At 36.1% G+C, this 18960-nt stretch overlaps 1 protein-coding gene across 1 annotated transcript in view; it reads left to right on the top strand.

The window, feature by feature from the left end:
• The first annotated feature begins 8983 nt into the window (after nucleotides 1-8983).
• The window catches only part of MEI4 (meiotic double-stranded break formation protein 4), a 49491-nt gene continuing 39514 nt past the window's right edge, over nucleotides 8984-18960 (top strand). Inside the window, exons 1-2 of the mRNA XM_026726540.2 lie at nucleotides 8984-9062; nucleotides 18647-18892. Coding sequence (XP_026582325.2) covers nucleotides 8984-9062; nucleotides 18647-18892 — 325 coding nt within the window. The remainder of the gene's footprint in view (nucleotides 9063-18646; nucleotides 18893-18960) is intronic.

Below are 18960 nucleotides of genomic sequence, written 5' to 3'. Positions count from 1 at the left end.
GAACCAACCTGCTTGCTGATTTATAAGCCAGGTCCAAACAGAATCTTTTCAGAATGCATCTCTTTATTTAAATTTGTGCACACACATACAAATTAAATAATTTGAAAAGAGGATGTGTTTTGAATGGATGGTCACGTTTTATGAGAATCTTACTACTAAAGGTATAGGAGCTTAGTCTTGAAGTGGGATTGAGACTGTTACCTGTAGATTTTTCAATTATGGTGCTAAATTCAAAACTTCTGCAAAGCCATGTTAACCATGATTTAAAGTAAACCACAAAGTTAGTCTAAGCTAAAACAAAACAACCACTTTATGGTTTAGTGTAATATGCACTTGGACCATCTTTATGATAATGCTAACTCATTATCTGTTTTATAATTATTTATTACGTAAACCACAGCTTAGACTACACTTTGAAGCACTTTCATTCACAGGATGGCAGTGGAACAAGTGGATTAGGTATTAGGCATAGCTTGTACATTTGTCATCAAAGAAACTCAGAGCTGAAACAATAGTACTCAAGCACTTTCACAAGACAGGAAAGAATACTTACATATTCTGTTACAAAGCTACCAACATTTAAGGGTTACAATCAGAATTTTGAATTAATTATTTGAAATTTAATCCAACAAAATGAGCAAAATGCTTTCCTTATTAAGATAGTACTAACACAATACGATTTTAAATAAAGGTGTACAGGTATATACAGTGCCTAAAATCTGTTGTCTAAATCAAGGAGCTCAAGAAAACACTGGACATTAGACATGAACTCACAGCAGAATCTTGAGGAAGGTAATTTTATGCAATAAATAAAATCGGTTACATTTAAAAGAATAGTCAAACTCTAAGGCTGAAAAGAAGAACCTTCTTTTCCAGCGAAGAACCTCACTAAAACCAGTTTTATATTGAGACAATTAAATACCACAATCAATCGTATTAACCTTATTAGCTTGACTTGTAATAGAATTGTGTGAATCCGATGCCACAGCTGATGATAATGTTTATAAGTACACTTGAAAGCTGATTTTACAATAGGTTTTTAAAAAATGCCATTTATGCCATGCCCAGAATAAATGGCTCCTTTCATTCATGCTAATGTAATTGTGACTGGAGTTGCTAGATAATGATGAATAAGCAGCGTATATAACGTATATGACTCGCCCTTTATAGCCTTGCAGTTGCTCTCAGGTAAGCTGGGATATATTGCTCATCACGTGGACATTTATTGAGCTTTAAAAGTTTGTTTTTTGTCTAGCATTCAGATCAATGCACACACACACACACACCCCTATTATTTGTTGACCTCTCTACAAACTGAGATCATGAATAATTTACCAATTTAATTAAAAAGATAACTGTTACATGATTTAAATGACAAAAATGTTGAAAACTTGTGTCTAAAGTATTCAAGAAAAATAGCTAATGGAGATTAATTTGATACTTAACCAATAGTATGGGTTGGTTCCAATTACAAACAGTGGGCATAAGTACAAATAGTTGGTACAGATAGCTATGTTTAATTGTCATTAATTAATTGATGTCACGAGGACAATCAAACCTATACAATACTTGATTTTAGATTGATTATATACTTTTTCCAATGAAATGAGAGCACATATTTTCATTTGGCAGAAACTAAGCCCACTATATACACACCAAAGAGCTGTTCCAAATGGTGGTATTTAATTGAAGGAAAAGTGGAACACATTCATCAATTTTTCCAGTTCTGAACAAGATAAAACAAATAACAAATCAGCCCCCCAAAAACTTATCAAATGTTAATAAGCCATATTATTCCATCTTGTTCTGCCTACAAATTACTCAGCATATTAAGGAACGTAAACTTTAAAGCATATTTTGTGCTGAATAACTTGTAGGCAGGACAATATGAAACAAGGTTAATTAGATCTTATAATATGCTGGCTTATTAATATTTAAGAAGTTGGGGTTTAATTTGTTACCAAGGACCACAAATGAGCACGGAATTTCACTTGTAAGTTGTTGCCATTGTTTTAGCAAGATGCCCATGTGACAGCTTGACTCAGTGAACACAATTCTAACTTTCCCAATTGTGGTTGTTAAGCAATTGTGAGAGTTGTTAAGTGGACAGAATAAAAGAATTGCCTGCTAAAATAAAAAGGCCTCCCAGCAGAGGGGGAAACTCCTGTGCTGAATGATCTAAAGAAAGTTTGAAACACAAAGATCCAAACCTTATACAACCCGGCCAGGGAAGGAATTTTTTTTCACAGATACTGTTTCTTTATCTGTGTTGATATCTATATCATTACCTTGATATTTGCAAAATTATTGGGAAGACTACTGCTGTAATTCAGCATCTGAATGGATTTCACATGATTTTACATCATATTTTCAGGTGTTTGGAAACAATCTAGGATCATGAAATATTCTCCCTCCAACTTCCAGGAAGAGACAGGATATAAGACTTATTCCCTTGTTGTCTTGATATCTCACAAACTTCATTAAATTCTTTATGATTGTTGACAATCTTGGAGGCAAGTCAAGGGAGATTATTTCTTTTCTGCATATTCTAATGAACTTGCTTGCCTAGAGAACTGCAAGATATTATCACTTGGGGTTTGCCTAAATAATATTCCTGCAACTATACTCGATTTATGATAAATTGACATCCTGATGAAACCAAGAAAGCTGATTAAATTTTGACAGGGAAATCTCACAAAAACATTATCAGTTACTAGAGGCTGCATTAAACATTCCAATATTTTGTCTTGCATATATAGCAACAGCACTTAGACTTACATACTGCTTCACGTTGCTTTTACAGCCCTCTCTAAGTGGGCTGTATTGCATATTGCCCCTAACAATCTGGGTCCTCGTTTTACCAACCTCAAAAGGATAGAGGCTGAGTCAACCTTGTGTGTGGTGAGATTTGAACTGCCAAATTGCAGTCAGCCAGCAGTCAGCAGAAGTAGCCTGCAGTACTGCATTCTAACCACTGCATCACCAAAGCTCAGTAGCCTTGGATTGGAATTAACTCATCATACCATGTTGCCAAGCTGCTCGGAATGTGATTTCTCAGTCTTTGAGAGAGGGCTTGGATTATTTTATCATGAGATTCAAACATTTTAATTTTATTCTGTGTGGCAACAACTTTTTGTCTGAGTGTATCAATTGTAAATGTTCTGTATCACTGTATTAGCATTCTTGTAATACTTGATTCTGCTTGGTTAAAACGCACCGCGCTTGGATTGGCTGAGTAAGTCGCAGTGATTGGCCCATTGCGAATCACCCGCAATTGGATAAACCGATCGCGGGAGATTTGAAACGATGTCATTGGCCGCGGCGCCGAGGGCAAGTTCAATATAAGCCGCCACCGATCCGAAGCCGGATGAGCTGATGTGAGCACACAATAAAAGAGCTTGAAAGTCACTATTCTCGCGTCTCTCCTTGGAAGCGATCTACCAATATAACAGTAAACATATACTTTGTAAGAGTGATTGATTTTATTTAATCAACCTGAATGCCACCTCAATCACAAGGCAATTCAAGGTGTCTTACACTAAAAACAAAACAAAACATAATGAGAACACTGAAGAAACCTTAGAATGAATGCCTCAAAGTTTGATTATTCAACTCCAGTTCATAATCAATCAGACTGTCAGCCAGGTTGACAGTCCCTTTAAATGGAACAGGATTCTGTGAAATAATTGTATTCATTGGCAGCTGCTGGTGAGGATTTTCCTTCCTTGGTTGCACCCAGTGCCTTTTAGCCAAGGAAATAGAAGGGATGAAATATTTATTGATCATGAAGCATATTTTCTCCCCAAAGTTAAAAGTTTAATACAGTAAAACAAGAATTAATTCTATTTATTTTTAACAGCAATCCAGTTATAGTTTTTAACAACTTATGGAGAGAAAGAAAATATAGCTAGAAACCAAGTGGATCCCTAACATCCAAAGAGACACATGTCAAATAATCACTTTGGACATGATGCATGCAATAATAATGTTTATTTGACAATAATTACTCTGGATTATTGTATATGCAAGAGATTAATATTAATATTCCACTGAATATTCTACTTAGCCAATAGCATCTGTTTGCCAGTCTTGTCTATTCTCAGAAGCTAAGCAAGGTTGGGCATGCAAACTCCTTATATCATAGGACTACAGGGTTATGAGAAAGACTAGAAAGACAAAAAAGCCTTCCTAGAAGAAGCATAATGACAAACTATTTCCATTTTGTTCTATTAAACAGTATAAATGCATATTCACAAACTATCAATCAGAAAATATAAAAAATAGACATGTGCAAAAACTATTTGGGGAATAGAATTCTTCCAGATCAAGCTGGTACTCATATCCCTCACTGGCTCGTTCACACATTTTGCCTGGGTCTACTGATATTCCCTAAAAGAACCTCCATAAATGTTCAAACTACTGAGCAACTGCACTTATTTCCACCTTCTAGTATAATAATCTTCAGAGCTTTATAACGCAGACTTTAACAATACAAGGGAAGAGAATTATCAAAGGCTTCAGAGGAGGCAGTGATATCTGGGGTCCCATTTCAAATATACAGTGGATAATGGAAAATGTTAAGAGACTTCCCAAAAAATGTACTTTTGTTTTATTGACTATACTAACTCTTTTGACTATATGAAACCAACAAACTATAGATAGCCTTTTTTTAAAGCATACTAGACCTCTCCATTAATTAAAAAAAAGTATAAGCAAGAAAATGGTTCTTGCTGGAAAAAGTTTTCATCAAGACTATATATTTTCTATCTACTTAGTTTAGATACAGATTATGAGAAATCTGCTGGAGTAGAAACCTGAATTGGAAAATGCTGTAAGAAATATTATCAACTCCAACTTTGCTGATGATACTATTGGTGGCTGGAAGCAGGAAACTATCCTCTTGTTGAAGATAGAAAATGCAAAAACTAGTTTAATGTTCATCATGAAAAAAAAACCTTAAAATTAGCTGCTAGTGCCACCTGACACAAATAGGTGAAGATGTTGTGGAAAGTATAACTGACTTCATCTTCCTGCGTCAAGACTCCACAGAGATGGTGACTCTAACCATGATGTAAGAAGATGTGACAGACATATTCTGTTCTAGCCATGAGGATCTCTTTTGCTGATTCCCCATTGCCTTTGTGTTTGTGCAAGTGTGAACTTCTCCACACAGCACTTTCTTTTATGGTATCCGCGTCAGTTTTCCTTAAGATGAATTCCGTAAATTCTATTCCCACAGACAGTTTATGGGAAGTTAGGTAGGTCAATGTGTACCTGCTTTCAGAAAAAGATGTGTTCCCCAGAGAGGAAAAATGACCTGAATCGTCAGTCCTGTAAATAAAATTCTCAAAAAGGAGAGCACTCTATTCTGTAGTAGTTAAATTAGGCATGTTTGAGAGAAATATAAAGACTGTCACCTGAGATGATGGCATGCATAAAACAGTTTTCTGAAGTGGGTTTTAAGGACTAAAATGTCCTTCAATGTCATATTCTACCAAGCCAAAAAGGCAAAAAGATTACATATCCACAGTCCTAGTTTTGCATTTTTCTTTGTGAAAATGCTCCTGGGATCAAGGCTGAGGCACCTTAATAGTCAAAAATAAAGTTTCAATGACATGTAGGCTTGACCTTTTTATTAAAACCAGATTTTTAATAGCTACCTCCTATATCTCCGTCAGGAGCAATTTCTAAGGATAACATTCCTCATGCCTTTCAAAATAAAGGTTAAAGTTACTGCTCAAATAGACTACTGGGGAAAAAATGACATTTACACTTCATAATTTGTTAACAATAGTCTCAAAAATATGATGGAAAAGATTCCTCTTATTCTCCGTTTTACTTTTGGGGTATCCATATCTTTTTCCAGCTTTTTAGGGAAGATTGTTCAGAAGATAGTAAGCTTATAGCTCATGGAGGACCCTAGAGGAAATGGATTATCTGGATCTTTTTCAATCAGATTTCAGGTTTCACTACTGAAATTTATTGATCATATGTGTTGATGAGTTCTGGGAGCTCAGGATGAAAGGTACATCTTCCCTCACCATTTTGAATCTTTCAGAAGTTTTCAATACCATTAACTATGGTATTAGGGAGGTGGGAGTGGGAGACAGTTTTGCAGTGGCTCTCCACCGTCTTTCAATGCCAGTTCCAATTAGTGTTGGATGTGAAGAATGATGTAATATTACAAGGCATCTCAGGATTCTATTCTTTTCTCAGACCTATTTAATATCTACATGGTATATTTAAAGGTCATCCACTGGCAGGGAATTAAGTATTATCAGCATGCTGATGAAAATATTCAGTTGTACATCTCTTCCCTGGCCACCCAAATGGTGTCAGCACGCTTTTTCCCCACAGTGTCTCAGGACTGTGGGAAAGCAGACTTCAGTTCAGTCTTAATAAAATAAAAGCAGCTCTGAGTTTTAGGGGCACGGAGATTTTCTATCTTTGATTCTGGGTTGGATGGATTTTCCCAGGGTTGTTTGCTATTTGGAGATCACATTGCTGCTGCTTGGGCAGGTGGCAGCTGAGAGCAGAAGGACCTTTACAGTAACAAATGCAGTTTTGGGCACACCACGTTAACACCACTGCATCATAAGCTGCACTGACTCTAAGTAGGTTTCTGGGCGCAATTCAAGATGTAGCAGTAATCTTTAAATTCCCATATGTCCAGGTTATTTATGGGATTGCCATCTCCAATTGCTTCCATTCATCCTGCCAAATCCAACAGGGTAGGCATGCTCTGGGTCCCTTTTCTGAAATAATATAGTTGAGCAGGGCCCTTGCACTTGCCTTAAAACAGGATTCCGTACCCCCACCCCACCCCACCCCACCCAAATTTAGATGCCTCCAATCGTGTTAGCCTTCTCCAACCTTGGCAACTTTAACCCTGGAGAACTTCAACTACCAGAATTCCCCAGCCAGCAAAGCTGGGGAATACCTTGAAAACCTGGCTTTTTCCTCAGGCTTTCAACCAGGATGTTAGATGAGATCATTATATAAGGATGGATAAGGGGTTTCGGGCCAGTTTAACTATCAGAAATCTTGATTGCATTGTATTAGTTATGCATGTTTATTATGAGCTTTTGTGGTTGTTGTAGGTAGCTACATTATTGCTCTAACTTTTGTATTGTTGGCATGTTTTCATGTATTGTTAGTTCCTCTGAATCAATATGTTGAGATGGACAACAAAATGCTGAAAAATATTTTCCTCTTTGATTAGAAACAAAATAGAAGTACCATGTTTCATATTTTCTGAGCCATATTAGCAGGAATTCAACTGAGTGGAAAAGCCTGAAGCCTTATTGGGATATTTTGAAAAGTTGCTAGAGAAACATTTCATTATTCCCTGAACATCCTGATTCAATAGATCCATTTATAGTTGCAAATTGAGATCAAAAGAACTTGTGTATATTTGAACTGTATTTGTCATAATTATCAACATTATAAGACACCAATAGTTACAAATTCATTATAATTCATTAGACAGTACATAGTGAAGACAACATATTTTATCTTTCATGAAAAAGATAGTAATAGTGTCAATGAGCAAAACAATAAATCTTGGGTAAGATGGAAGAAAAATTATAAATATTTAATTTTGAAGCATCTTTCTCCAATGTGGTATCCTCCAAATGCACTACAATACAGTTTCTATCAACCCCTCTACCCAAGTAAAGAAGATTTATTTTATAATAACTCTATTAAAATGCATATTTATGATAAAGGTAATTCAAAGTATCACTGGTCTGAAATTGTTTTATTAATTCAACTTGCTTTTCAGAATCTCCTCCATCTTCAATGTATTTTTTGTATATTGCCATTGTTCTTCAAATGCTTGGTTGCTTTCCCCTCCATTGTCAACCTCATATTTCAGATCAAGGATCTTTTTCATTACAGTAGAAAATATGGATTTTCTAAGTAGTTTAATGCTGTTTCAATGTAACCAACTTCAGAAGAATATTGTAGGTAGAAAACTGATGGAAAGACTTCTGAATATGACCTCTAACGTTGATTAAGAACCCAGAAGGTTCAAATCCATCCTTAGTCATTGAAGCTAAATGCCTTGAGTCAATTTCTCCCAGCTCAATCTTCCTCAGACTTGTTAGATGTAGGATGGGAGGGCAGGGGTCACTGTGTAAGAACTACGGTACGCACTGCTCTGAGATAGAGGAAGAAAATTGTGGGTATGATTCTAACAATGAACAAATAGCCTATCTCACATGGTGGAGGATAAACTCAGTTGGAAGCAAACACAAGATTAGTTGAACACCTTAAAATTTTGTTTTGTTATGCCATAAGTATACTATGATAGAAAGTACATAGGTTTACTTCCTCTTTGTCGAGCAAAAGGTTGTTTCTCATTAAGTATAACCAATTTTGCCGCATGCCTTTCTTTACAAACTTATGGGATTTTCTCAAAAGTAACTGTATTCAACTCAGACTTTCCACCGAGATTATGAAGATCATTACACCTGTGGGGAATAAACATGAATATCCACTAGAGGCTGAATGCCTATATTTGCTCCAGGCAGGTTATCCCATTTATCATCAAGTGGAAACCGCCCGTACACACACACAATAAATGCACGCACTTTCGGCTAACGGAAGTACAGGATTTTATTGCTCTCAAAAGATCAAAGAGGGTTACTGAGGCCAGCTCCTTTGCACCTTCCCCCAGTCGCGTTTTGCCCCTCAAATTCAGGCGCCGATAAATCCTCAAGCCGTCTCATTTGAAAGTGCTCAGTCAGATTTCGTGCGGCCTTTTCAAAAGAAAAGCCGTAGTTGCAGGGAGTTTTAGCAAAGCGCGGGACAATCCCAACCATCCCCAGCCGCTTTCCCCGGCGCCCTCATCACGCGAGCGCTTTTCTCCGCTGAGGCGCCTGGGCCTCCGTGGTGGCATGGTTTGTCTCGGGCTTGCGTGGAGGGATTGCTGCCGCGCAAACCACCGAGATAAGCAAGGGGTGAAGGTTGGGGAAGTGGTATGGAGGCCCCGGCTTTTCCCTGGATGAAAAACAGCGGCCCTACAGACAGCCTGCCGGCCGCAGGACCACGATCCGCAGGTGAGTGGGCAGGGCTGCTGAAGAATGTGAAGCCCGAGTAGATGGTGGTATGCCCGGTTGCTGCTGCTTTTGCCATGAAATGATGCAGAGGTGCCTGGCCTCGTGTTGAAACCCAGCACCTTTGAAATGTGCCCAAGACTGTCCCAATTCCAGAATAATTTATGTGGAATTTGTTGTCTTTCAAGCGTACTTTTAAGTGGAAAAATAGTTCCCCAGTCAGGCAGGAGGCAGAAAACCAGACGGCCTTGGATTAAATTATGTTATCCAGAGATGAAGAGATAGTCAGGAAGATACTAGATTGTTCAGAAATTGATAGATTGAGATTGAAAATGAAACAGAAATTAGATGTAGACTATTATCAAACATGGAATCTATTTTACCAATGGTTGGAAAAAAAGGGGTGGAGATTAAGAATATAAATTTGTATTGTTAAGCACATTAAATAGTAAGGCAACACGATGTTTATTAAGCTCTAAGAAATCTATTTAATAGAAAATCAATTTTAAAAAATTAATGTCCTGCAGGGCTTGAGGCAATAGGTAAGCATTCTGGTCTAAACCGGATTTCCCTTCTTGGGTAATTTTAATTCTGCTAGTAGAAGTAGGCCACTGATTGACCCTGTCCTGACTGATTTAATGTGGGACAAGATAGGGAATTCCTTGGGCTTGTTTCAACTATCAATCGCTTTACTCAACATGGTGCCATGCCATGTTGGGGGTGAACGCTTGGAATTGAGTGTTCATCCTCTTGTCACATTATATTTACAGCAGGTTGTGTGAGGTGAAGTAAGAACCCCCCAATATTCCTGGTTGCCATAAATCTTCTTCTGTACAGGTAGTCCTTGCCCAAATTTATGTTGCTAAGTGAGAAATTTGTTTAGGGAGTTTTGCCCCATTTTACGACCTTTTTTGCCTCATTTGTTAAATGAATCACTGCAGTGGTTAAATTAGCAACATGGTTGTTAAATGAATCTGGCTTCCCCATGGACTTTGATTGTCAGAAGGTTGCAAAAGGGGATCACATGACCCCAGGATACGACAACTGTCATAAATATGAACCATTTGTCAAGTATCTGAATGTAAATCACGTGACTATGGGGGATGCTGCAATGGTCATAAGTGTGAAAATGGTCATAGGTCATTTTTTTCTATGCCATTGTAACTTCAAATGGTCACTAAGCGAACTGTTGTAAGTCGGGGACTACCTGTACTGTGATTCGACACCAAGGCTGTTTCTGAAGAGACTGCTAGCTTTGTTTTTTTAAAGATTTGGCAATATGTTAGGAAGTCCATCAAGTTCAAAAAACATGATTTCAACAATAGTGACATCCAATTGATTAGTCAGATTATATAATAAAATTAATCAACTAAAAAAACCCCTCACCATTAATTGGTGGAACAGTTTTAGATGTATTGCAATATTTACTTCATGCTTACAATAAACACAAGTTTAAATGAAGCATTCTCCTTTTTCTTAGCCAGAGGAATGGTGTTTCTCTAAAGACCAAAATATATAAAATTATCTCTTGAATGCAAGACACCTTTTCCTTTTAACCTGAATGATATCCTCATTTGGTTTAGAATCCTGGGATAGAAGTATACTTTTCAGAGCTTTGCCCGTTGTTAAAAACCCTATCTGGATTGAGTATTATCTCTGAAATTTTCATAATTAAAAACCACCTATTAGAAACTTGATTCTGGCAAAAGTACAATAGCTGGTTGTCAGTAATACAAATGACTTTTAGTTTATAAATAAGCTCACATTTATGCTAACATTTTAATATTGATTTGTGTTTGGAAATCAAACCTGGATGTAGGAAACATATCATATATGCTCCTTGTAAGGTTATGATGAAATGGACTCCCTGTGCTCTTATTAATTTACCAACTGCTTTATTATTGAAGTTCAGAGTTACTGTTCACTAAATCTAGATGCTCTTAAATATTCTCATGAGACAGCACTGAAGGGGCTTATTTTTCGAACAAGGAAATGAGATTGGGAAGTGAGGTTAATGGGTTGAAAGTTCAAGAAAGATATATATATATATATATATATATATATATATATATATATATATATATATATATATATATAGTATAGCAATCTTACATATTTTAAGTACAGTATCATGAAGCTTATCAATTAAAGCTTTAAAATTATTTGCTGAATTGTAACTTTTTTGGTACATTTGACAATGTTAACTTCTAGCGATGGCCTAGACAAGTTCCTGCAGTTTTCTTGGAAAGATTTCAAAAGTGGTTTGCCATTCCTTCCTTTCTAAGGCTGGGAGAGACTGACTGACCCAAGATCACCCAGCTGCCTTTGTGCTTGAGGCAGGACTAGAATTCACAATCTTCAGTTTCTAGCCTGATGCCTTAATCGCTGCATCAACATGGCTCTAAATTGTAATTTTTGAGAAGAAAAATTCTATGAGTGTTCTATCTACCCTGTGTTTTCTGTTGCATCCCTACCAGTGCCTAAAAATACTTTGACTTCTCTTGAAACCAGAAGACTGTTTTTTTTTAAAAATAAATAGCATAAGTTAATTGATTATGTGAGTTTTTCTCTTGCCAAAGAAAGCACAATTCCTGCTACTGATTACTTTGGCTGTGGAGCCCTAATGAGTGAGAGTGATTTTCCCTTGTCATAGTTATGTCAGCAACTTACAACATTCTTTTCAAAGAGAAAAAAATATAGCAAGACTATAATTCTTCATGGGTACAACCTGTTGTAACTAAAAGTTAATTCAGTTTTCAGAATATACTTTTATTCTTAAAATTCTTGTTCTCTTAACAGCTTAATATGATTAATATAGAAGGCCACAACTATTTTCCAGTTCCCAGAGTTTGCATATTTTAAGGAACAAAATTATGCCATTATGTTTGCAGAGACGCAAGATACCTATTTCACCTTTTGACAAATCCAAAATTCCCTGTGCAAAATTGGAACCTGGCCCTATTTAACTTTTGGTATATGGCCCTTCTTTGCCACCCAAAGCCTGATGCAACCCTTGAACTAATAAAAGTTGGTCACCATCTATCATAGCATGTAGCATAAGCCTGTTTTCCACAAAGAAAACCACAAAGGAAAGGAAATAATACATTTTTAGTCACAATTCTTCATATCACTGCATGTAGTTCTAATCAGGAACATTACCAATATTTGCCAATCTAGAATAAAGAACAGTTACATTTCAAGTAGCTATGTGTCATAAGTACGCTTTATTTTTCTGTCAAGATTATATTTCAATTGTGCAAAATGTTACATTTCTCCAGTTCCAGCGATGGATTTGTAGCTACGGTATCTCTACAGTCTGTGTTCATCGTTGTACATAATATGGTTGGGTATTATGTCATGAATGCTGACAAAGAACCTGATTTCCCCTTCATTGCCTTTTGTTACACTTAGTAACTTCTGTATTTAATAACATATAGGCTATGCCTTTGTGTCTTTCTACTAATTCACCACTGACATTGTGGTGTGCTCACTGAGCCTTAAGAAAAGAGGGGCCATTCTTTTTCCTCCCACTCACCTCCATCTTTCCACACAGACATATAACTCACAGGAATTTATCATTATTTTCTTTTTCTTTTATTGAGTTTCTTGAATTTTATGTGCTTTCTTGATCTTGTATACATTTAAATCTATAGTAACACTCCTCCACTTTACATAAAAATTGGATATAGGTTATCTTTCAAGGGACATGAAGCTAATCATCCAGATAAGCAGAAGGGTAAGATTTGAAAAGCCATTTGAAAGCTGCCCTTTGAAGTCCTTTCCTCTTGAGTTTAAGATTTTGTGGGTAAACTCAGTACAACAATTCTTGGCTGAAATGGCATTAGGTTACCTACCTGCCGTGTGGCAAGATTAAATTCTTAGATCCTGGCATGTGCAGGAATAGCTTCAAATATATTGTTGGAAGCAATAAATGAAAACTGGTATCCATTCTAATTTTTTTATTTAAAATTAATCTTAGCGAAAATAAAATAGCAAGATCAACTAGTGCTAGTCATTTCTATGCAGCTGTGGCATAACATGGATTAGGGATTCTTAAACTGGTTGTGATTTGGGAATATTCTAAAGATAAGAGCTGTGGCGGCGCAGTGGTTAGAATGCAGTACTGCAGGCTACTTCTGTTGACTGCCAACTGCCAACTCAGCTTGAGGTTGGTAAAACGAAGACCCAGATTGTTGGGGGCAATATGTGAAGTGATATATAAGTTTAGATGCTATTGCTATAACTATAATGGAGCACCTTGTAATTGCTTGTTTATGAATCCAAGATCCAGTTTGGGACTGTCATGGATTACTTGTTAAAAACAACAGTGTCTGTCTTTTGGGGGGAAGCAAGGTAATAATATTATTGGAGTATGGTAAAAGGGGTGAACTCTAAGAACCATTAACATAGATGCTGTCATTATTTTATTTAAGGGAAGGGATACAGAACACAGCGTTTTATATCTGGGAGCTTTCTAAACATTTTGTTAAAGTGCCCCATAAGTAAAACTTCCTAATTTAATCTAAATATTCTCCTTAGACCATGTTATTTTTAGTGATCTTGTTCGTTTAGTGCTTTAGTACAAAATTAATGTATTGTATTAATGTCTTGTAAGAAATCTCACTAATTTCAGTGATGCTTAATTGTCAGTTAAGTACAAATGGAATTGCAAGTTAAGAGTGCAACAGGATTTTGATATACATTCTTCCTCTTAATATATCTAGCTCATTTCTCATCCTCTCATTGTTTGCATCTCTGTTGAAATTCGTATTCTTCCCAGTCACTTGTTTTCCCCACATTCTCGAACAGCTATCAGAATAGTAATAGCTTCTATATTCTGGAAATTGCTACTGTACATGTCTATAAAGATGCAAAAGTGAAAGAACCAGAAGAAATAACAAATGAGGTCTCAAAAGAGAATATCAAAAAAGCACCATGTGTTAGGAAGAGCATTCATCTTTTTAAAGGACTTAACCATTGAGGCAAACATATTTAGACCTTATAGATACATCATTAATCTTTTTGTTTTACTATTAAGAATTGTTATATATAGTCTCTTAAATCTGAGGAAAATGTTTAATTAATAAAATTACCCAAATTAGCAAAGTGACATCTATTTTTTTAGTTCAGAAGTTATTAAGAAAATTTAAAAGGTTCAAGCTTCTACAGCCCAAGATATAAACGGATTGACGTCCTCATTTAATACATTATGGATTATGCTTTAAATACGCTGCATTCGTATGTATGCAGATGTGGTAAATATAACTAACATGCTATAATTTTTAAGACAATATTTTTTCTTAATCTTTCTGATACCCCAAATCAGTATCTAACATGATATTCTAGTAAGTAGGTCCCTTTCGTGCTGATTCTGAATGCACAAAATTTGCTTAAATATGTGCACTGTGTACTCCAGGGCACATCCACATGTCTCCCTAACAGGAGTTAATATTTCTTTGCTAATCATTCTTGAATGAAATGTCCTAATTTGGACCTTCTCTTTATCAGCATCCTAGAGCTACACCTGCTAAACTTTTCATTTATTCAATCCATAATTGTTAATAATTAATTGTGTTTATTATCTTTTCCCATCATAGGACTTGCTATATACACAGTGTGCCATATTTTACTTCTAGAAGCTCAGGTTAGCTCAATTCCAATAGACTATTTTCTGTTGCTGTGGGAACCACTCTCCCCTAAAGTCAAAGAGAGGCTATTTTGGCATGGATATTAGGAATATTCAGACATCAGGCATTTGTCTGCACGATGCTTGAGTAATGCTTTACCAAGTGCAGTCAGACATTATATGGTTCTTTTGTCATGTGTGATTACTAGACACGTTAAAAACAATGCCAGAACGTACCTGGATAAAATGGGAAAGCCTCTTTATAGAACCTATCAACCATCCCTATCAGCTATTTCTAGATTCAACAAAAGAGAATATAACAGAAATAGACAAACAAAAACGAGAAAGATGAGCAAGTAAAAAAATGAGCAGAAATGTCAAGCAAAAATGATAGACAGTTCTATCACAAGACAGACAAGTGAAAGCAAGAAAGGGCAAATGAAGAGAATGATAGAAGTGCATGAGTAACCAATACAACAAGCATGAGAACTGATGAATAAAGAAAGACAAGTGGTGGAAAAAGATGAACGAATGGGAGAGAGCGTACAAGTGATAAAATGAGCATTTGAGCAAGAAATAACTTGAAAGACAGACAAGCAAATACGAGACAGGTGAGTTAGAAGGGTGAAAAGAATAATCCACAAATCATCCATGGGATATATAAGGATTTTTGAGTACAGCAGGATAGGTAGAAAACTCCCATTCACCCCCTGGATCAAGTACTAAACTAATGGCTAAATTGTCAGGATTCCGGCAGTTACTCCCATTTAAATAATAATTCTTGAGCCAAACTTCCAAAACTTAAAAAGGATTTATTGGGAGTTAAACTGTCCACACTGCCTGCGTGTAGCCCACTCTGAGACACATAATTCATTGTCATCCTTGAACCTGCTTTTCCCCCACCCCCTGGCTCTATCGTAATTCATATTCTCCAATGGGACACATCCATAGCCAACAGTCATCAATCATGCTTTCCAGTTACAATTTTGTGTGGCAGAAACTTCAGTCACCTAGTTACTATCTTTGAAAGCATTTATGGAATGCAGTTTCAGTTTGCAAACTGCTGCATTACTCCCCCTTCCCTTTCTGTTGGCAACTCTAAAAAGACCATAGAAATATTTTATGAGTTGACATAAACCCAAGACAATAGTCTAGGCATAGATCAGACCTTACCTCTTCTCCCTATGTCTCATGTTAGGGAGACTTATTGGCAGATGTCCTTATTTCCTGCATGAAATCCACAAACCACTGCACATTAACTTGCCTCACAGAAAACTGTTAGGCCAGCACCATCTTTCTCTCAATTTACCAAAGCACAGGAGAAATAGCTGTTGATGGAGGAGCTGTTGATACTGACTTATAATATGCAGTCTCATGGCTGGAAGAGAGCCTGTTAAACTGTTAGTCTGAATGTGCCCTTATATTTTAAGATAGGATTGACAATTTTTTTTCTGGTCCCTAGAGGTATGAAATAGGATTTCACAAAAAGTGTGGGTTGGCTTCAAAATTGTAAGCACATTTTCTACTTTTGTGGTTTTAGAATTCTTAATGTTCCAATCCTTTAATATGAAGTGAAATAGTTTGAGAGAGGAATTTTCAGTTTGTATAAAAAAAAGTCAAAGAATATTTCTAACTTTCCCAACTCTTCATCATGTTCTGACTTGACTAAAATTCTTTTCCTTTTTTGGTCTAGAAAATTCATACAACTAGGTAATTTTTTTTTCCAGCTATGATAGACGGCTAGTTTTTTTCTCTTTAGTTAACTGTACAAGATTGGAAAGCACTAAAAGCATCTAAATTAATGGATTGCTATATTCTGGCCAACCTAGCAGTTTGAAAGCATGCAAATGCAAGTAGATAAATAGATACCACTTTGGTGGGAAGGTAACAGTGTTCCGTGTGCCTCAGGGTATAGTCATGCTGGCCACATGACCATGGAAGTGTAGGACATGCTGGTTCCCTCAGCTGGAAATGGAGATGAGCACTGTCCCCTAGATTTGGACACAACTAGACAGAGGAAATCTTTACCTTTTTTTATAGGGGAATATGGAAATTAGCATTTTTGTAAAATGATTGTATTCACCCAAAAGGAAGACAATCCTGCATTTAAATCAACCTCCAAAACAAAAGAGCAGACAGTGATAAACTGAAACACAAATCTTATCTGGTCTAGTGTCAAGATTCTTTACTCTGTCTCATTTTCATAGAGTTCCTTTTTCATTAAGGGAGAATTAATATCTCTCAGACATATTAAATATTCCTTTAAATAAAAGCCTGATTCAGGCAATTAATTTGTCTCTAGTACTCACTTTGTCTCTAGTACTCTATGAGTACAGTTGCTTGCAAATTTACTGTCCTGCATTAAACATACTCCAGTACAAACATTATTTTTTAGGACTTAAATGATATCTTTTCAAGGAAATGTAGTTTATTTGTTAAAAGCCAACAGAACTCAAGTAATTATAAATATACAATAATATTCATTATGTAGTATAATTTATTTCAAGCAGTTGTTCATAAAGTACTTATTTTGTAATGTATATAGTAGCTAATAAAGCTTTGTGTTTTGAAAATTACTCAGAAGTGGTTTAAATCTCATGTGAATACAGTATCTGCTGTAAATTAAAGCACTAAAATCTTTTTTCAGGCTTCTACTTGACCCTGAGAAGGGTTGTACGCTTCTAACGAATAGAATCATTAAAGTAATCTATAATAGAGCTCTGAAAGCAAAGGGACCTGCTTTCAGTCTTGGGAAAAATTGTAAATAAATGAGAGATGCTGTGCTCACATGAGATCCAAAGCAATTTGTCCAAATTATCTTCATAACATTTATAGCCCTATTGTATATTATTTGTAATGCTGTTCATTTATAGAGATAGTTGAAATCCAAACCTGGTTGGAAGTCCCCCCAAATTATAGGTCTTTAGAGAGCAACATTAGCAAGAGAGAATTGGGTGCTGGGTTGGGTATGGAAGAGCTCTCAGAAAAGGCAACTTTTGCTCATTGATTATTAATCGAGATTAAATATGTTTAAAGAGAAAGAAATATGTTTAGAGAAAGAAATATGTTTAAAGAGAAAGAATCTGGAATGACTATGGATTCAGCTGTTTCTACAACCACTACCTGAATCAGTGGCTTCACATCAGGTAAAGCACAAAGATTCTCTTGTTAGGCTTCACTATTCAGTGTTTTTAAACTTCTCAATCTACTTACCCGTCTGGAATTTCTTGGTTCAAGAACTAGCCAAGGTCAGACCTGATTCACTTTTTTTTAATGTAAGGCTGATGCTGTGGATGCATGTCAGGAATATCCCCTACACATGGTCTCAACTCAGCCATCTGAGAAATTTATATGTGTGTGTGTGTACACACACACACACACACACACACACACACACAAGCTGCTATGGGTGGTTAGTAAAAAGACAAAGTTGTGAATACAAGATCAGCATTTGAAAAATTTGAATCTCCAGTGTTTGAGACAGAGTTGAATATCAACCTTTAGAGGAACTCCTAGATTGGTCTTTTTCAGATGAGGCCTCAAAGGAGCTTAACATAGAGGGAAGTTCTACCTCAAATTATTGATAAGGCCATTTTATGTTCCAGCCACTGTGTAAAAGGAATAGGACACAACTCCTGAATTTTAATTGCATTGGCACACTTAAAAAATATACATAGATAACTATCTAAAGTTTGACCAACCATGTCCTTATATGTTAGCATAGTATGAGAGTCCTTTGATATTCTTGTTTTCAAACATTGAAACTACAATTTGTTTTTGACAACATGTCATTGCAATTTGTAAATATTTAATTTTACTTGTCTTGGATGGTTGAATCTTTTGATTAATATAAGCCTTGCAAAGCTAGAATATTTCCTTTAGATCATTGAATAAATAAAACATAAAGCAACTTTCGAATTGGGGAGAAATACCTAATATGGCTTTGCTTTCATTCTAACAGACATAAAAGATAAAGAAGATGCAACATGGTATTTCAAAACATTGCAGTTGGCACTGGCTTTAGCAATTATCCGCTCCAAGCCACCAGAGAAAAGTAGCAAAGAATATGCAGTGCACCTGGCCAATACAGTATCTGAACAGGGTTCCAAATGGAAAATGAGAGTTGAAGCATTAGAAATGGAAGTTTTTCACTTAAGGCAACAGCTTCTTTTGAATAAATGTTTTTCTGGAATCGGTGTAAAAAACAGTAAGTTTCAAATGTATTTCTAGTAATTATCTCTTTAAAAGTAAGAGTGTTATTCATATATTTGGGAA

The sequence above is a fragment of the Pseudonaja textilis genome, chromosome 1 (genome assembly GCF_049901715.1).
Source record: "Pseudonaja textilis isolate UNSWEBS1 chromosome 1, rPseTex1.2, whole genome shotgun sequence".
In the NCBI taxonomy this organism is placed as follows: Eukaryota; Metazoa; Chordata; class Lepidosauria; order Squamata; family Elapidae; genus Pseudonaja; species Pseudonaja textilis.
The sequence above is the reverse complement of the archived record's forward strand: the minus strand, read 5'-3'. Positions and strand labels throughout refer to the sequence as shown.